Genomic DNA, 18362 nt, shown 5'->3' on the forward strand with positions numbered 1-18362 from the left:
AATCAGACCGGAATATGGTTATATACATTCTAATTATGAGAAGGGATCATTCAAGCGTACTGAGCTAAAACAATTTGTCGATGTCTCTAGTAAACCAAAGTCATTGTTTTAAAGTAATCATGAAACTTTGACCAATGTACCTTGTAGCTCGTACTGTTTGTTGACCATAATTCATGAACCGAATTACCATAAAGAACGTATCGTTAATATATTCATATACACACACACATTATAAAATATAAACTCGTCATGTATCACATTCAAATAACCAAAATGTTTATTTGCAAACAATGTATTATTCTTATAATATGTGATAGTTGCCCTGTATATTAAGTTACCATGCACGTTTGTTATTAGTATTACAACGTTGCTATTTACAACAAATATCGTGATATCCGCTGTATCTGTACGTAATTACATAAAACTATTTAAATGCAGAGTATATATATGCGTGTAAATTATATGTTACAACTACGGCTTACAATTTAAAATCAATTAGTTTAATCCAATTACATAAAGATTGAAAAGCATATGCAAACAGAAATGCAAAAATATTTAAGGGGTCTTTTAATATGGGGTCCAAAGTAACTAAAAATTAGACCTATTTCAAAAGTCAAAAGTCACTAAAAATTGGATGTACGCTCACCATTCCTTCTTAGGGTCCGACTATTTCCTATATAAACGAGTAATGTTATTCATATCATGTTTTTATACCATATTTTTATACCACTTAGGTGGCATCTAATGTGGACAGCCACATTGTTTGAAAAATTTGCAAAGCTCAAGGAAATGAAGGAGAAAGACCTCGTATTCCACAATCATCATTTAATTAACTAGTTTTTCTTAATTATTAATTTATTAAATAATACACTAAATTAAAAAATCTGATTAATTCAAATAATGTGGTTGTCCATATCAAGTGTCACCTAAGATAATATGACAATGTGGTACAAAAACATGGTATGAACAATATTATTGTATATAAACATCCCGCCCCACACACGCCTTTCCCTCTCTCTCTCTCTCTCTCTGTCTCTCTCTCATCCGTTCTTTCTCTCTCTAAAATAATTAGCAATGGCGCCGGAGCAGGTTCAAATTCCGACCAAAATATCCAGAAACGAAGACCAGGAAGAATCTCCGCTCTACGGAGACATCTTAGAGGCCATACTCTACCACGTGCCTCTCCTCCATCTCGTCCCTGCCTGCCACGTGTCCAAGTCTTGGAACCGCGCGGTCTTCTCCTCCCTCCGCCACCTGAACCGAAACGTCAAGCCCTGGCTCATCGTCCTCTCCCAAACCACCTGGCCTCCCTACAAGACCACCGCACGTGCCTACGACCCCGCCTCGCACGCATGGATCGATATCCACTCTCAGCCGTCGATCAAATCCATCTCCACCCTCCGATCCTCTCACTCCAAACTCCTCTACATGCTCTCTCCCTCCAAATTCGCCTTCTCAACCGATCCCCTCCACCGCACGTGGCACCACGTGGACGCCCCTCTCGTCTGGCGCACCGACCCGATTGTCGCGCTGGTCGGCCACCGCATAGTCGTCGCAGGCGGCACCTGCGAATACGAGGACGACCCCCTGGCCGTCGAAATTTACGACACGAGGGAGCGAAGGTGGTGCACGTGCAACTCAATGCCCGCTATCCTAAAGGACTCCGCGGCCTCCACGTGGCTTTCTGTCGCCGTGGACGACAGCAAAATGTACGTGACAGATAAAAACACCGGTTTGACCTACACGTTCGATCCCGACTCCAGGACGTGGAGTGGACCGTACGATCTGTGTCCCGACGGTACGGTGATCGGCGCCATGACCGGATTCGCTAACGGCTGTTTCATTTTGGTGGAAGCGATCGGAAGCGAGGTGCATTTGAAAGGCGTGAAAGTGTGGGAAATGAACGGCTTGTCATTTGAGTGCAAAAAGTTGATCGGGGAGATGCCCCCGGCGATGATGGCGAAGCTGAAGGGCGAGAGCAACTGCGCAGGGACGGTTTCGATGAGCTGCACGAGAGATATGGTGTGCCTGCATAACCCTTGGTCGCCGGAGGAGCTGATTCTCTGCGAGCTTGTCGACGGCGGGTGCAGGTGGGGGAGTGTACGGAATGCAGTTGTGAACGGCGGGACTCGAATGCAGAAGCTGGTGGTGACGTGTTCGAATGTGGGATTGCCGGATTTGCACAAAGCCGTACAAGTTGGAGCGCTGAAAGTGGTTTGAAAAAGGCGGCATGAATCATGGCGGAAATTTAATCGTGTTTTATATATGGAATTTTATTAGTTTTCCAAAAAGTATGTTGTTTCGAGAGCTCTCGTTAAATTTAATTAAGAGACGTTTTGATATAGCTGCGTTTAAAATTTTTTAAACTAAACATCTATGCTTTTGAAAGATTTGATTAAACTCTCATTCTGATAATTTTGATGCCACATGTATTAGAATTAATCATTTTTAATACCAAAATTACATGATCTGACACTACCCTATATTTCTTAAAATCTCACACCAAAAAAATGCACAGCATATTGAACCAAACTTCCAATAATCTAACATTTCGATTAACCTCTCTCTTTTGAGATATTTCACAATTTCTTCTTATAATTTACCAATGATTATCTACGATTTAACATAATTTTTTCTCAAAACGGTTGAAAATATTTTTAAATCTCATTAAATCAAACGTACCAATATAATTCTTTATATCAATACCTTAAGAGAAAATAGGACTAGCAACCGTATAAACGTACCAATAAATAATGCGTATGAAATTGAACATACCAAAATCGAAAGTAATGTACCAATATCAACAATATGTATCAAATCAAACATACTAAAACCGCAAATAAACGTACCAATCAATGTTTTTTACAAATTCAAACGTGCCCAACGATTATATACACATAGTATGTTGTACCTAATAATAGTTTATCAACAACTATAAGTAAAAAAAAAACAAAGGAAAATAGTTTGACAAAAAAATATGAAAAAAATTACAGAGTACTTTCTATGTTGGATATCACCAACCATTTGGAAAAAAAAATCAATAAAACGAACCATTTGGAAAATGTGATAATATTAAAGTTTGTAGGACACATAAATTATTTTGATCGAAAGAAAATAATTGAAAAAAGAGATAATAGAGTTAATAATTAATATCTCACTAAATAAGGAAAAAAAAAACGCATCAAAAAACTAAGAGGATAATTCAAAATTATAATTAACATTTTATTTTAAAAAAAATTACAATAATAACATGTAATTTAATTTACTAGAACACGGTTTGCAGAAAAAGACATGAGATTCAAGTCTTGTTACAGAACATGTTGTGTGACGATTGAAGAGATTTTTCATTATGCTGGAACGTGACAACATGTCACATGTCAATATTTAATTAAACAAATATTTGAAAACAAAATTTTCTGTCATTGTACAATCACATGCGACCTACACGCTTGATCCCGACTCCAAGACGTGGAGTGGACTGTATACGATATGTGTCCCGACGGTACGGTGTTCGGCGCCGTGACCGGATTCGCTAACGACTGTTTCATTTTGGTGGAAGCGTTCGGAAGTGGTGTGACGTTTGAGTGCAAAAAGTTGACCGGGGAGATGCCGCCAGCGATTAGGGACAAGTTGAAGGGCGAGAGCAATTGCGCGGGGACGGTTTCGATGACCTGCACAAGAGAACTGGCGTGCCTTCATGTATGGAGCCAATGAAGGCCCACTGAGAGCATATGCCCACAGCTATATGATCAAATTCAGATATATTACACTATTAGTGTATATATATAAGGTCAAGATTGGGAACACATTTTTATATACAGAGTGTACAACTATTTTGTAATAATGTATTTTAACGATGGGTTTTTTGTCTAAAGAAATGCCTTCAGAAAAGGCAAATGTATAGAATCTTTAAAAGAGATCGTGTTTTTTCAACTCTCTCAAAATGAAATATATTCTAAATTTTATCTATCAAAAATCATCCAAATTCAAATTATATGGCCATTGAAAATATTTATGAAGTGGAGCCTGAGAAGGTGTGTCAATAGGTGTGTCCAAAAATCTCTCAATTCTAATATATATTATATATGTCTATCTATTTATAAACTTCAACGACAACTCATATTTATATCGTGGACAAGACGTAATGGCCCAGTTATAAATATGCGGAGTGTGGATGCATGGATCTGGAGTTTGGAGCTATGCATGCATTATATACATGTGTTTGATCATATTATGAACATTATTGTGAAAGTAAGGATGGCAGCAAATTGATAAGTGCACTTCACTTATCTTCTCCCTTTCGAGTTCAGCAAGTAATTGTATATGTTTTCACTTTTTTGGATTCGTTTTGTATGTGTTTTTTTATTCTTAATGCAATAAATATACTTACAATAAGGGATGAGGAGGGTAGATTTATGCAACAAAATAAGCTTGTCATAATAATTCGATATCAAACTCATCATTATGCTAAGCTTCTGTTTGTAGTCCTATATTGGTATGAACGATTTGAATTTGTTGATATAGAAGAAATGGGTGTTGGTTTTACTTTTGTTCTGAAATGCTTTAACTATGGAAATTGATCATCTCCAGATCCCTTCCACCTAATCATCATTATCAAACAATCCAGATCCTTAAAAATTTAATTAAATGGCTAAAGTTATTATAACTTTTAGAGTGGACCCCTGTTTGTAGCCTTTTGATCAAATTTCAAGAGTTCGAATTGTTTGATGAGGAGGATTAGGTAGAAGGGATCCGGAAGAGGATTCCTTTAACTTAGAATTGTAGATTGTTGGTGCTAATAAGAACCTTTTGACTTAATTACTTGTTATATATTTGAATCTTTTGACTTAGTTACTTGTTTGATTCCAGTTTATATAGTTTCAGGTCCACGTTTGGAGCAGTGTTTACAGTTTTCTACTATTATTCTCTTCTTTTAATTTCAACTTATGGGAACCATACTTTTTAACTTAAAATTGGACCATAAGGTAAAATGTTAAGAGATGGGTGCTACTGTACTGGTAATAAGAATTGTAGAGTTTAGATTCCGTTTTCTGGTCATGTTTTCCGATCCATTCCGAAATACTGAAAACATTTTAGGAATCTTGAAATTCGGGAAAATCAAAATTTCGGTTCAAGCTTGGTATTTAGATTTCCGTCCCGACAAAGAGTCGGTTCAGGACTCGGATCCTATTTTCGGTTCGGAATCCTATAACAAACCGGCTCTAGGTCTAATGGTTAAACTATTCTTTTTTTTAGTACTGGAGACGGTAGTTGGACATGGGTGTCCATTCTGTCAATTTTTTAGTACTGGAGACGGTAGTTGGCCATGGGTGTCCATTCTGTCGTTTTTTAGTACTAGAGACGGTAGTTGGACATGGGTGTTCATTCCGTCGAATGTGCATGCATGGCTAGCTAGTATTTATATTTTCGAGTCTTATTTGGAGTATTTTTTAAATACAAATTTATCGAAATCTTAAATGTGAAAATAAATATTTTTTTTAAAATGAAGTCCAGACATCATTTTTGGCGACAACCTGGACTTAGAAAATCTGTAAACTGTCCCTGCTAGAAAAGCTTTGTAGCAGGATAGTCCTTACACCGATTGCACTGCATAATTAGCTATGTAAGATCAAAATATATGCAGTCTAATACTATTGTGAAAGATGTCTTGGATCAGAATGCCAGTAGCTAGCTAGCCATATATTTCTTCACTCTGTTTCAAGATCTCCGATCTCCGATCCCCTTAGGTATTACTATTCTTGGTCAATCCCCAACATGTACAGCGTGGATTAGCTTGTGTTTCTTCATCAACATCAGATAGTGTAGGGGTCCACTGATTATACACATCATTTGTTTCGGTAAATAATGTTCCAAGGACAGACAAGTTATTGTACATCAGATACAAGATAGTGTTGTGTAAAATATTAACGAGTATAGACGACGCTAGTTGGTCGTTGTCAATTCCTTATCAGAGTTAGTGTTGCTCGTCGTCAAAAAACGTCATCTTGTTTGTTATATAACATTTTGTGCGAGTTTGCATGTTATATTCGCAAAGCGTTTGACATTTATATCATGAATATAGTCTTTTGACTTTGAAGTTCCATATTAGTCTTCTGAGTTTAGGCATGGTTTTGTATGTGTTCCTTGCTTATTCTCTGGCTTGTCTCTCCATCAAAACCACCGATCAACTAGTTTAGTCTTGTTAGCCTTTTATGTTTTGCTAAAGTTGCTTAGAATTGAAGTCCTCTTAGATGTTATCTCGAATGTGCTCTTTGGTATTTGTATTTATTTAATTTTTTGATATTTTAATAAAACCGTTGTTGAAGAAAGTTGAGGGTGTTTCATTATAAAATCAATTGGCAATATGAGAAATAACTGAATTACTTATAAGCATATTTAAGGTACCTCCTCTCATCAACGTGGGATTCATTTTCAACACGCTTCCTCATGTGTGGCAAATTTTCAAGCCTAACATGTAGACAATACAACGAGGTGACGTGGAGAGCGTGTGGTCGTTTGACTTTACACATGAAACGATTTGCTCCGATATAATGAAGAAAGTTGATGTTTCATTATAAAATCAATTAATAATATGAGAAATGACTCAATTATTTATAAACACATGCATAATCCCTCCTCTAACTAATGTGACATTTTAAACAATTTTGTCTCAAAAAGAAAAAGAGCGCGCACATGTAACTGGAAACAATGGATTAACCGACTCAAATACACAACAAATCAAATCGTAAAATGTTGTCTGTCAAAAAAGAAAAAAAAATCGTAAAATGTTGAAGTCAACGGACGCAATAGTCAATAATCAATTAATTAGTTCATTGAAATAGAAAATAATTAAAGGTTAATAATTTCCTCATAAACAATCAAATAATTAATCAAAGTCTATAAATTGCGACATGTTCCACTTCCACTTCCATATTCTTTTTCTTTACGGTCAGCATTCCTATGTAAGCCATCCCGGTACGACTTTCCCACCCAAAAACTCTCTCTCTCTAGAAAATTAGCAATGGCGGCTGAGGAGCTTGAAGACCAAGCTCGGACAGAAACTTCCCACACCGAAGTCCGGCAAGGACCTCACGAACTCGACGGAGACATCTTAGAGTCCATACTCTCCCGCGTGCCTCTCCTCCACCTCGTGCCTGCCTGCCATGTGTCCAAATCCTGGAACCGCACCGTCTCTTCCTCTCTCCGCCGCTTCCACCGAAACGTCAAGCCCTGGCTCATTGTCCTCGCTCAAGCCACCAGGTCTCCCTACCACACCACCGCACGTGCCTACGACCCCGACTCGCACGCTTGGATCGACATCCACTCTCAGCCGATGATCGGATCCATCTCCACCCTCCGATCCTCGAACTCCCTCCTCTACGCGCTTTCTCCCTCTAAATTCGCCTTTTCAACTGATCCACTGCACTACACGTGGCACACGGTGGATGCCCCGCTGATATGGCGCACGGACCCGATTACCGGCGTGGTGGGCCACCGCATCGTCGTCGCTGGCGGCACGTGTGATTTCGAGGACGATCCACTTTCGGTGGAAATGTACGACACTGTGTCAAAAACGTGGACCATGTGCGACTCGATACCCGCTGTTCTCGAGGACTCTGCAGCCTCCAGCTGGCTCTCTGTCGCCGTCGACGACAGCAAAATGTACGTGATGGATAAAGGCTCCGGTGTGACATGCTCGTTCGACCCGGATTCCAGCACGTGGTCTGGACCGTATGATCTGCGTCCCGATGAGACGGTTTTTAGCGCCGTCATTGGATTCGCTGACGACCGTTTGATCTTAGTGGGCGCGGTGGGAAGCGCAGAGAATTTGGAAGGCGTGAAAGTGTGGGAAGTGAACGGCGTGTCGTTTGAGTGTAAAGAGTTGGTCGGGGAGATGCCAGAGGCAATGGTGGAGAAGCTGAAGGGCGAGAGCGATCGCGTGACGTCGATTGGGATGAGCTGCATTGGACATATGGTGTGCCTGCATAACCCTTGGTCGCCGGAGGAGCTGATCCTCTGCGAGCTTGATGAGGGTGGGTGCAGCTGGGGTAGCGTACGGAATGCGGCGGTGGACGACAGGACTCGAATGCAGAAGCTGGTGGTGACGTGTTCGAAAGTAGGTTTGCCGGATTTGCATAAAGCCTTACAAGTTGGAGCGCTGAGATTGGTTTGAAAAAATTGGCCGATCGACAAAATTAATCGTTTACTATTTCGTACTTATTTTTAAACTATGTTGTTTTTTTTTTTTTTAACAAATAAACTATGTTGTTAGTTTAGAGCTTTCGTTCAATTTAGCTTATCAAATAATTGTGACAAATAAATCAATCGAGGCATTGCCGTATCTTCTACCGGCTTTTAAAATTACGAAATAATTTAAGAAATTGTTTTCACATTTTATAATTAAAAACATTGTTTTTTGTTATCTATTTGTACTATTATTTGTTAAAGAATAAAGTTCAAGTTTCACCATAAAATCAATTATTTGTTAAGGAAGAAAGTTGGAATTTTACTATAAAACTAATTGGCAATATAGGAAGTAGCCCAACATTTTAGAACATCCCTAATGGGGGCTTTATCTTCGGCTACCACATTTCTAGCCTTAGCGAGAAATTTCATCCCCAATGAGCCAGAAAATGGGGCTAGATCCACCATCGGGGCTAGCAACTTCATTTCTTGGCCGTCAACATAAAATTGGGCTAAATCTAGCCCCAAAAAACAGTGGGTCTTGCAAAAAAAGTAGCAACCCATGTAAGTAAAATTCTATCACTCTCCCTCCACTTGCAAATACACTTATACTCTCCTTTTATTATTATTTTTTAATTATTTTTTCTTACTTATTTTTCTTGCAATTTGGCTAATTAATGATTGCTTTAAATTTCATACGAATTAAAGTTTCAAATTGATTTAATGTTCATGGGTATTGATGGGTGAAATTTTTAAATAATTTTTTTTTTTCAAAATTGTATGATACTAATTTACCAATTGGTGCTGGGTAAATTGTTATGTTATACGTGAAAATCAAACTATTTCGAAGGGCGAATTGGAGGTTTGTTTTTTTCAATGGTTGAGATTGAGATAAGGGAATCTAATACAACAAACGATTCATAAGCAATGAAATGTAACTTTATCACAATTTAAATTTTTTAGGTTGAAGGGTTCATAAAAAAAAATTAAGATAACATGTCCAAAAATCAACTTAAGAAAAGCTAACACAAAAAAAAATCATCGCTTAATCAAATTACTACATAAATAAATATATATAACCCCATATAGAGCCCGAAAGATATAGCCCCTCATTGGGAGAGATTCTTTTATAAAGCCCCAAAGATTCCTTAGAACTCTAAAATAGGCTATATCCACCACTTTTCTAGCCCCATATAGAGTCCCTCACTGGGAATGCTCTTATAAGTCTTTACAAATGACTTAATTTCACCAATATGTGACTCTTTTACCTTCACAACACCATACGCCCCCTCACCGTGGGGTGAATTTCCAAGTCAAACACATGGACAACACGAATTGATTGACATGAAGCACGCGTGGCCGTCGGACTTTACACGAGAGACAACTTGCTCTGATACCATGAAGAAAGTTAAAATTCCACTATAAAACTACAGAAGATATTGATATTTATCAATTGGGTGCATCTTTTTCAGTGTTTAAAAATTGCTAAGAACTCACGACTACGCCACTCGTTGTACTAGCGATGGAGCATGACTTGAATGTCACTGAAAAAGTGTACTCGTATTCCATAACGCTAGTCCCGTCATGATATATACATTTTGTAACATCGACCAGAAGTGAGCCTATCTTGACTGTGAGTGGAGATAATATAGATTCCTTTATCACATGCATGAATGGTCGCTCAGCCATTGGCCCGTTTAGCAGTTGCCAACGCAGTCATGAATTGACAAGAGCCAATATCTGCCCAGCCGCACTAGATGACCGAGAACATTGTGCATCCATCACAGAGTAAAATGATCAGAGGTACAAGATATCTCAAGAGATATGACTCCCTCAAACTCATGCATCCTTGTCTGGATGAGGATAAGATGGCAGATGGAAGGAAAATTGATCGATTCCCATCTATACTCATCTTCTCCCATCTCCAATTCAGCAAACTCATATTGTAGTTTGCATTATGTAAGCCAATGATTTTAGCGCCTCGTTTACGTTATCCATTTCACTCATACAAATTCATATTGTTCTCAGATTTTATTTTCACGTGTTTCGAATAATTGTGAAGGTTACTTTCAAGTGAGAAAAAAGGTGGCTTAGTGCTTGCCCTACTAATAAAAAAACAATGGAATTGTTTTATGTACTTTCCGTAATTAGCGTAAAAGAAGACTCAAAGCTTATAATTGATGTGATTGAAGGGAGGTCTTAAGATCTTTTTGGAGAATCACAAGTATTATCGCGGGTGTTAAAGGTCTAATCTCTGATGGCCTTTTTTCAAAACATTTCTTGGAATTAAATTTTTAAAAAGGCAAATTTTCTTGCAGATATATTACTGCTGTAGAGATCAGCACTCTTATTTGGGTTGCGCTCTTCCTTTGCGTGGGACCTAGACCGTACACTTCAATTGTACTAAAACTGATTTTACATGCGGTTTTATCCTCTGTGAGTTTCTTTTTCTTAGCCAAATAAAAACAAAAGGCAAAAAAACAAAAAATCGTTTAAACACCACCACACAAATCGGTCCAGGAAAAGAAAAACCTTGGCAGTGATAGTACATCATCAAAGCGGTCCATAAAAAGCAGAGCATTTTGGTGGTTACTAAAATATTGAGGAATCAAACAAAGTGGGATCCACACAAATTTTGGAACCAATTCCTTGTATACGAGGAATTGGATCCCTTACATGTGGTATTCCAATTCCAAGTGCTATGGGGATTTCATAATGCAAATCTTCAACCAATTGTACCCTCACTTGATTTTTAAAATTCCAACACTACCCTTCGCATTACCAAAGCACATCCATCCTCTGCTCAGCACCTTGTCCAGTGCCACTCCTTCACTCATCACCGCAACCACCCCAGGCCATCAACCCAACCCAAATCCACTTGCCATTAGACGCCATGAACTTGAAACAGATAATCTTGAAATCATAATGCAATGAATTGAGAGAGAAAGTTACGATGGCGTCGATTAGGAGTGGGTTTCTATAAACAGAAAGATGAGATTTTTTTTTTTTTGGACGAAAGAGAAAAAGATAAGATTGGTTAGGATTTCTTTTATTTTTATTTATTTATATTCTATCTTTTAATAATAAAAAATCATCGTGTATCGTGCGGTCAGTTTTCATCAAGTACTGTTTATATTCAATTTTAAATTAAAAAATTACAATGATTTATGATCGCACGATGTACGATGAACAAATGTGATTTGAGGATTCCCAGAATCCTCGCAAAGAGAATCGTGCGAGGATCCACCCTCAATTTTATTAACAACCACCCTCTATAACAAAGCTCTATTAGTCAGAACAACAATTATGACTAAAAAGCAAATTTATCACTCACACCTGTTTTTCATGAGTAATATACATAGGAATATCATGAATGAAAGACAGAGAAATAGTATCAAGCTAATCAAATCTACAGAAAGTTGTTTTTACAAGAGAAGGCCATCTAAAAAATCCATCAAGCTAAGTTGAAATCAATAAAAATCCACCATGCTAAGCTGGATCGTACATATAGGAACTTCCTTTCCAATTTAGTTCTCAATAAACTACTGATGTGTTGTTGCTATATAAACGATTGTTATCTTGCGCTGTAAGGATTTATAATTTACTAGCCTCTTGTCATGCTTACGAGTGTGACAATTGGCTTTTTACATGTTAAACTAATTTTTTTTATGATTTTTTACAAAATAAATTAAGAAATTCATTTTTTTATATATATGTTTTATTTAAAAATTTTGAAAATAAATTAGAAGTTAAACATAAAACCACCCACCAACGTGGGGGTTTTGTTAATTTTTTTTTTCCAAGTATAAAATTTCAATTTATTCAAAATGTTTTAAATTTTCTTTCATTCAAAATTAATATTTGTTGAATTATTTTAACTCCTTTTAATTTAATTGTAATTTTAAAATTCATGAGGGGCAAGGTATTTTGAATGTTTCACCACTTTGGGGTGCTTCCTTTATATATACTAGTATATGCCCACACACAAAATGTGTGTGAAATGTTTTTTTTTTTTTTTTAAATTGAAGGAGAGAGGAAGAGAGTGAGAGAGAACGTGGGAGTAGAGAGAGAGGTTATTTTTTTAAATTTTTTTTAATTTTTTTAAATTAGAAATATTAAAATCACTTGTAGGTGATGCTTAAATAAAAAACATCAAACTTTTGTTTTGTGAAATTATGTTAGTGCCCGTAAGTTTTTTGTTGTAATATAAGACTAAATAGTATTTTTATCCTCTTTAAGTTAACAAGGAAAATTTTATTAATATGTAGTTTAGATATATATATTAGAATTAGGGGAGTGAAAATAAAAACAGAATAAGTGATAGTGGACAAGTGAACAAGAGCCCAATGGTTTTCTTAGTCCTTCTTGTCCAACTCAACAGCCGCATTGTACTCAATTGGCCCAAATTTCCTTCTCTGCATTACCTTCTTCTCCTCGATAAATTTTTTCTTTTACATTAATATGAATTTGATCGAGAGGCTTATATCCGGAATTTTTACTTTTTTTATTATAAATTACTACTTGTGATTAAATTAGTATTCTTTTTAGATTTAGTTACACTGATAGTAACTAAATTACTGATTAGTAACAAATGTTACTTATCGTGACTAATTAAATGTCAGTAACAGACATTAGTCATAAGAAACAAATTACTGTGACCACGTCTTAAATAGTTACAACATATAGTCACGACCACATTATTGAAACTAAAAACATTACTTAACGTTAACGAGATGTGACTAATATACATTTAGTTACAAGATAATTTTACTGTGTGACTAAATAACCATTTTCTAATAGCGAAAGCCTCCTGATTTGGGCTTCAGTTTCTTTGTAAAATTCAAATCCTGAAGCCATTTCAGGAGTTGGGCCTCTTGTAAAAAAGGGAGAGCATTTCGTGACAACTTACCAGCCTGCCCAGTGCCCACTCATAGTCACCGGCATGTAGTGATTGATGGGTACTATCTTCTTCTTCATGAATCAGGTTTGTGTAGAATAACTTTTACGAATGTAAAATATCGTCACGATATTATGCACTAATAATATAACGTCATGTGTAATAATTCTTATAACAAGAATGACTCATATAATATGAATATATGTTACCGTGACATTTGTGGTAATATTATAAAGATAAATGTATATTTCTGTTCACATGAATATTATATTATTCACATTCGTAGTGGTGCTTAAGGATTCCAATGTACTACGTTTAATATAAGAACCATCCCCATCCCCATCCCCTGCCTGCCAGCCCAATCTAAAAAATTCATGGGCCATCAAGCAGACGAGAGAGGTATAAATATAGCCAAGTATTCATCTGGTTATTCCTTTTTAGGATAATGAATTGTTTTTCTCGCTCAAAAAGATCTCTCAAGTGCAGGAACCCCACGATCAGAAGTAATAGGATTTATTCTCATAATAATATATGTCGAAATTTTTTGGGTTAATTAGTTTTTTCATATATAAATGTAACAAATATATCCCCTCTAGAAGGGATTTCTCCATAATGTCCATGAACAATTGCTTCTAAAGTGACTACGGATTGGATGTATAATTGTCCAGGCAGTAATTATATAAAAAATTCATTCTATCGATCTAATAAAAAATTTTAATTTTTATAACCCAACTAACTATGATAATCATACAAATGTGTCTAGCTTAAAACTATCATATTAACAATGTACAAATGTCATGAAAGTTGTTGTCATGGCTGTAGGATTGAGCAACCATCGTCGTTAATTTTAAATCAGCGCTGCGTCACACCATCCACAGAGTAGTTGTGAAAAAATATCAATAAATAAACAAAGAATGAAGAATGTGCGGCAGTTTTGTTTAGTCTCGGCCATTGGTCCACCACCGCAGTTCATATCACTTCAAAGCGGGCCCCAGTAGCCCAACATGTGACTCACAGGCCCATAAGACGAATCCTTTTCTTCATTTTTTATTTAATTTCCCTTCTTCTTTTTTTTTTAAATATAAGAATGAGTTGTGAATAATTTCACAATGAATTTCAATGATTCGAATTATCTATTTTATAAGTTTTGATTTATAAAATATCTTTATAAAAATTTAATACAAAGAAAAATTATTTACCTATTTAATTGTTACGACGAAATTTTAATAGTTTCTTATAATATAGTATTCGTCATTTTCTTTGAATTCAATTAGATGCATCGAATATTCCGATTTAACTAATATTTTGTAAGGATGATCTATAAAGTATAACTTTAAAAATATACGATTCAAATCGTTAAAGTTTGATAAAATATTAACCTCACAACTAATCTTTATTTTTATGTTTTAAATGACTCTCCTCCCTTGAAGACAATTTAATTTCTTTTATCTGGGACGTGATTGTATTATTATTTATTTTATTTAGGGAATTGTTATTAGCATTCCAAAAATCTCATTTGGCACTCCAAACTTTCTATAACTAAAAAGAAAAATACACTTGTGAATAATGTGTAATTTGATTTTTGAAATGCTAATATCAGTTTTATATTTATTATCATTGAGGGAGTGAGTGAGTGTGACATCCCACATCACCCAGGGGAGTGATCCTTAAATGTATATTCTCATCTCTACCTAGCACGAGGCTTTTTGGGAGCTCACTGGCTTCGGGTTCTGTAGGAACTCCGAAGTTAAGCGAGAAGGGGGTTAGAGCAATCCCATGATGGGTGACCCACTGGGAAGTTGCTCGTGAGTTCCCAAAAACAAAACCGTGAGGGAATGGTAAGCCCAAAGCGGACAATATCATGCTACGGTGGTGGAGCGGGCCCGGGAAGTGGTCCCACCTGGGCCGGGATGTGACAAATTGGTATCAGAGCCTAACTCTGGTTGTGGTGTGCCGACGAGGACGTCGGGCCCCTAAGAGGGGTGGATTGTGACATCCCACATCACCCAGGGGAGTGATCCTTAAATGTATATTCTCATCTCTACCTAGCACGATGCATTTTGTGAGCTCACTGGCTTCGGGTTCCGTAGGAACTCCGAAGTTAAGCGAGAAGGGGGCTAGAGCAATCCCATGATGGGTAACCCACTGGGAAGTTGCTCGTGAGTTCCCAAAAACAAAACCATGAGGGAATGGTAAGCCTAAAGCGGACAATAACGTGCTACGGTGGTGGAGCGGGCTCGGGAAGTGGTCCCACCTGAGCCGGGATGTGACAGTGAGTGTTAGGTTGGGAATTGCAACAAAGTAAAACTTTGACATTAATTACAAATTAATAAAAATGGTGAGAAAATGACCTGATGAACTGCTATGGTTAGTGTCATGGCGAAAGTGGCACTTTTGTCATAATTCAAAGTTGTGCTTTTGTTTCTCTTTTGAAAGCAGAAAAAGTTGCAAAAGGAACCACCTAATCATGCATTGGTAAGGTGTTGGTCGAATTGCCGTTGGACAGACTCACCATATCCATATAGTATTATTATATTCCCCATCCTCGAGAGTTCTGATGTGAGTTTGACGGAATTGACTTACATTACAAGAATACATTAACATAGTTTACATATTTTTATTTCAGAAGTTTTAATGAAACACTCATCGTAATGTTCATTTTTAACGAAAAATCATATTTTTATCTTCTTTTGTTACTATTCAGTACATATTTATTTGTCATTTTTTATTAAAACTAAATTTTTTTTAAAAACTTTTTGTTAGTTTTTGTTTTTATTTCTCTACTGAGACATGAGCTTGGGAATTTTGTTAGATAAAACAATAAAATACAATACAAAGAAAATATTATGATTTAAAAATTATATCTCATAGTCATTAAAGTGCTTGCGCTATAGAATTTTTGTGTGTATTTTGGTCGACGAAATAGCTTAATTACTTCTTAATCAAAGTGAAAATTGTATGTTGTTAGACCAAGTAATTATTGTTGTTGAAATAGTAAAAATACCAAGCTTTTGACGTATAAAAAAGGGTACCAACTTCTTTTGTTTCAATCAAAACATCCCTATCTTAGTATAAAGATAGGTACCGACTTCTTTTGTTTCATTTTCTTCAAAACAACCCTATATTTCAATTATGTGACATTTTTTTTACTTGAGGTCAATAGTCCTAAACCTAGATAGTAAAAAAGATAAAATGATTACGAGATATAAGTAACATGTAGATCGACAAAATACAAGCGAACAATTAGTCACATCTTAAAACTTTAGTAGTTACATTATTTGTCTTAAATCAAAGAACTTTAGCTAAAAATTGGATGATACATTAGTGCTTCTAGGGAGAAGTTCTTTTGTCCGAAAATCAGACTAGAGCTAAAGGAGAGAGGATCCTTGCCGAATCCTCTAATCACTTATGTTCATCGTATATCGTGCAGTCAGTTTTTGTCAGGTACTGTTTATATTCAATTTTAAATAAAAAAAATTAAAAAAAATTTCTAACCGCATGATATACGATATGTACGAATATAAATAAATAATCTTCATGATCTCCACAAAAAGGATCCGACGAGAATCCTCTTGGCAGCTGAAGAGAGAGGGTGGGATCATAGAGAGGTGTCGGTGTGGGCATGAAAATCAGAAATAGTGACAGCATCCCCACCGGTCCATTTTTTGCCCTTGCAATTGGGTTGAATTGCCTCCAACCCATAAAAGCTTCTCCGCCGTTGCAAAAAATGGAGGGCGATTGGGCCTAGGGCTAATGTGGTCTTTATAGTGAGAAAATTATCTATATGGGACTCCAAAATTAAAAGTTTTAAAAAGATGATTAAGGACCTAGGGCTAGTATTGGGGCGGGGGTAGAGTGAGGATATTTCATCTTCCCAAAAGCGACCAAAATACCCTTGCATTTGCTCGATATGTGGACTCCGGAGTCGGGATCATGGTTGTTGGACTCCCTCTTGCTAGATTAATGGTTTGCATTAATAATGTTTTTACTAATAATAATAAGATCAGATTATGATCGTTCAGTATTACAGTTTGATAATATTACTATTTATTTAGAATTAAAAAGTCTTAAGTTCAAAATTCGTAAATGACGAATTCGATATTAAATTAGGTAATTCATTGTGTGACTTAGCTAAATTCCTCATCTCTTTAATGTAAAAATATCGATATGTTAAATAAATAATAAGATTAGATTAGGGGAATATTCAGTTTTCCCAATGCGACAAAAATGCTCTTGGGTTCTGTTCTGGGTTTTAATTTATAAACTCCATAGGTAACACCACCTCGCGGCATCATCTGCTTATTATATCTTTCTTAAAAGACTGCTCAGTCCGTCATGCTATATAATATTATACAACTTAATTAGTTAATTATATAGTCTATTGAATCAAACCTTGTATTGCAGTTACGTCCCTGAAATTACATGTTATTGTTGTTGCATATTTGTGATGATATTTAGTCAAGTAACAAAATTTTAAAAGATAAAAAAAATAATAAAATGCCCCTATAAATCTTCATGTCCCAAAAATATGGAATACCGCAACGAAACCATCCGTTGGTTTTTTTTTTTTTTTTTTTTCAAAAACAACAAAGCATTGGTTGGGAGTACCTCTACCAACTTACAATAGCAACACACGTTCCCTTCTATTTGCAATTTTTTTCGATGTGTCTTTTCTATTTATATTCTGATTGAAGTTGAAATTATTGCACACATTTTTAGAAATATTTATGGGACCAATATAAAAATATCGCCTATGAATTTTGACTGGTAGATCTTTAAGTCATTTTCTAAAACATGTCATTGATCGCTCATGAGTTTCAAATATTAAATTTTGCTTCTTTTTTTTTTTTTTTTTTTGAAAAGCAATCATGTCTATGCACAAAGTTCAATTTATACCGATTATTCTCTTTCTTTGACAATGAAATGTTTTTTTGGACTAGAGTAAGGTAGATCGAAATACCAATGCCTTAGAAGTTCGATCATTAACTTCACACCTCTGATCGTAATAAGCTGCTTAAACGGACCAATGCTACCAACACATCTTGTTGGGCTTTAAAATGGTTGGTGAGGCTTGCAAGCCTCAATGAGATTGACCATGCTTGATGCCAATAGGCACAAAAACCTGATCTAAGTGGGGATTAGATTGGTTTCCTTTCATAAATCGGTCGCTAGTTGATCTGATCGGACCCTGGACATGCGAGACCTCAACTCGAGAGGATTATTCTTGGGGATTCCAACAATTTAGAGATTAGCGTGTACCGCAAGTAATCATAATTCTAAA

At 36.2% G+C, this 18362-nt stretch overlaps 2 protein-coding genes across 2 annotated transcripts; both read left to right on the top strand.

Annotated features, from left to right (window-relative positions):
• The first annotated feature begins 1052 nt into the window (after positions 1–1052).
• LOC137732995 (F-box/kelch-repeat protein At1g23390-like) lies at positions 1053–2338 on the top strand. The gene has a single exon (XM_068472221.1). It carries the CDS (start codon positions 1075–1077, stop codon positions 2218–2220), a length of 1146 nt encoding a protein of 381 aa, XP_068328322.1. The 5' UTR covers positions 1053–1074; the 3' UTR covers positions 2221–2338.
• A 4622-nt stretch (positions 2339–6960) lies between these two features.
• LOC137731876 (F-box/kelch-repeat protein At1g23390-like) lies at positions 6961–8361 on the top strand. The gene has a single exon (XM_068471119.1). The coding sequence runs from the start codon at positions 7022–7024 to the stop codon at positions 8171–8173; it is 1152 nt and encodes a 383-aa protein (XP_068327220.1). The 5' UTR covers positions 6961–7021; the 3' UTR covers positions 8174–8361.
• Positions 8362–18362: the final 10001 nt, after the last annotated feature.

The sequence above is a fragment of the Pyrus communis genome, chromosome 4 (genome assembly GCF_963583255.1).
Source record: "Pyrus communis chromosome 4, drPyrComm1.1, whole genome shotgun sequence".
NCBI lineage: Eukaryota > Viridiplantae > Streptophyta > Magnoliopsida > Rosales > Rosaceae > Pyrus > Pyrus communis.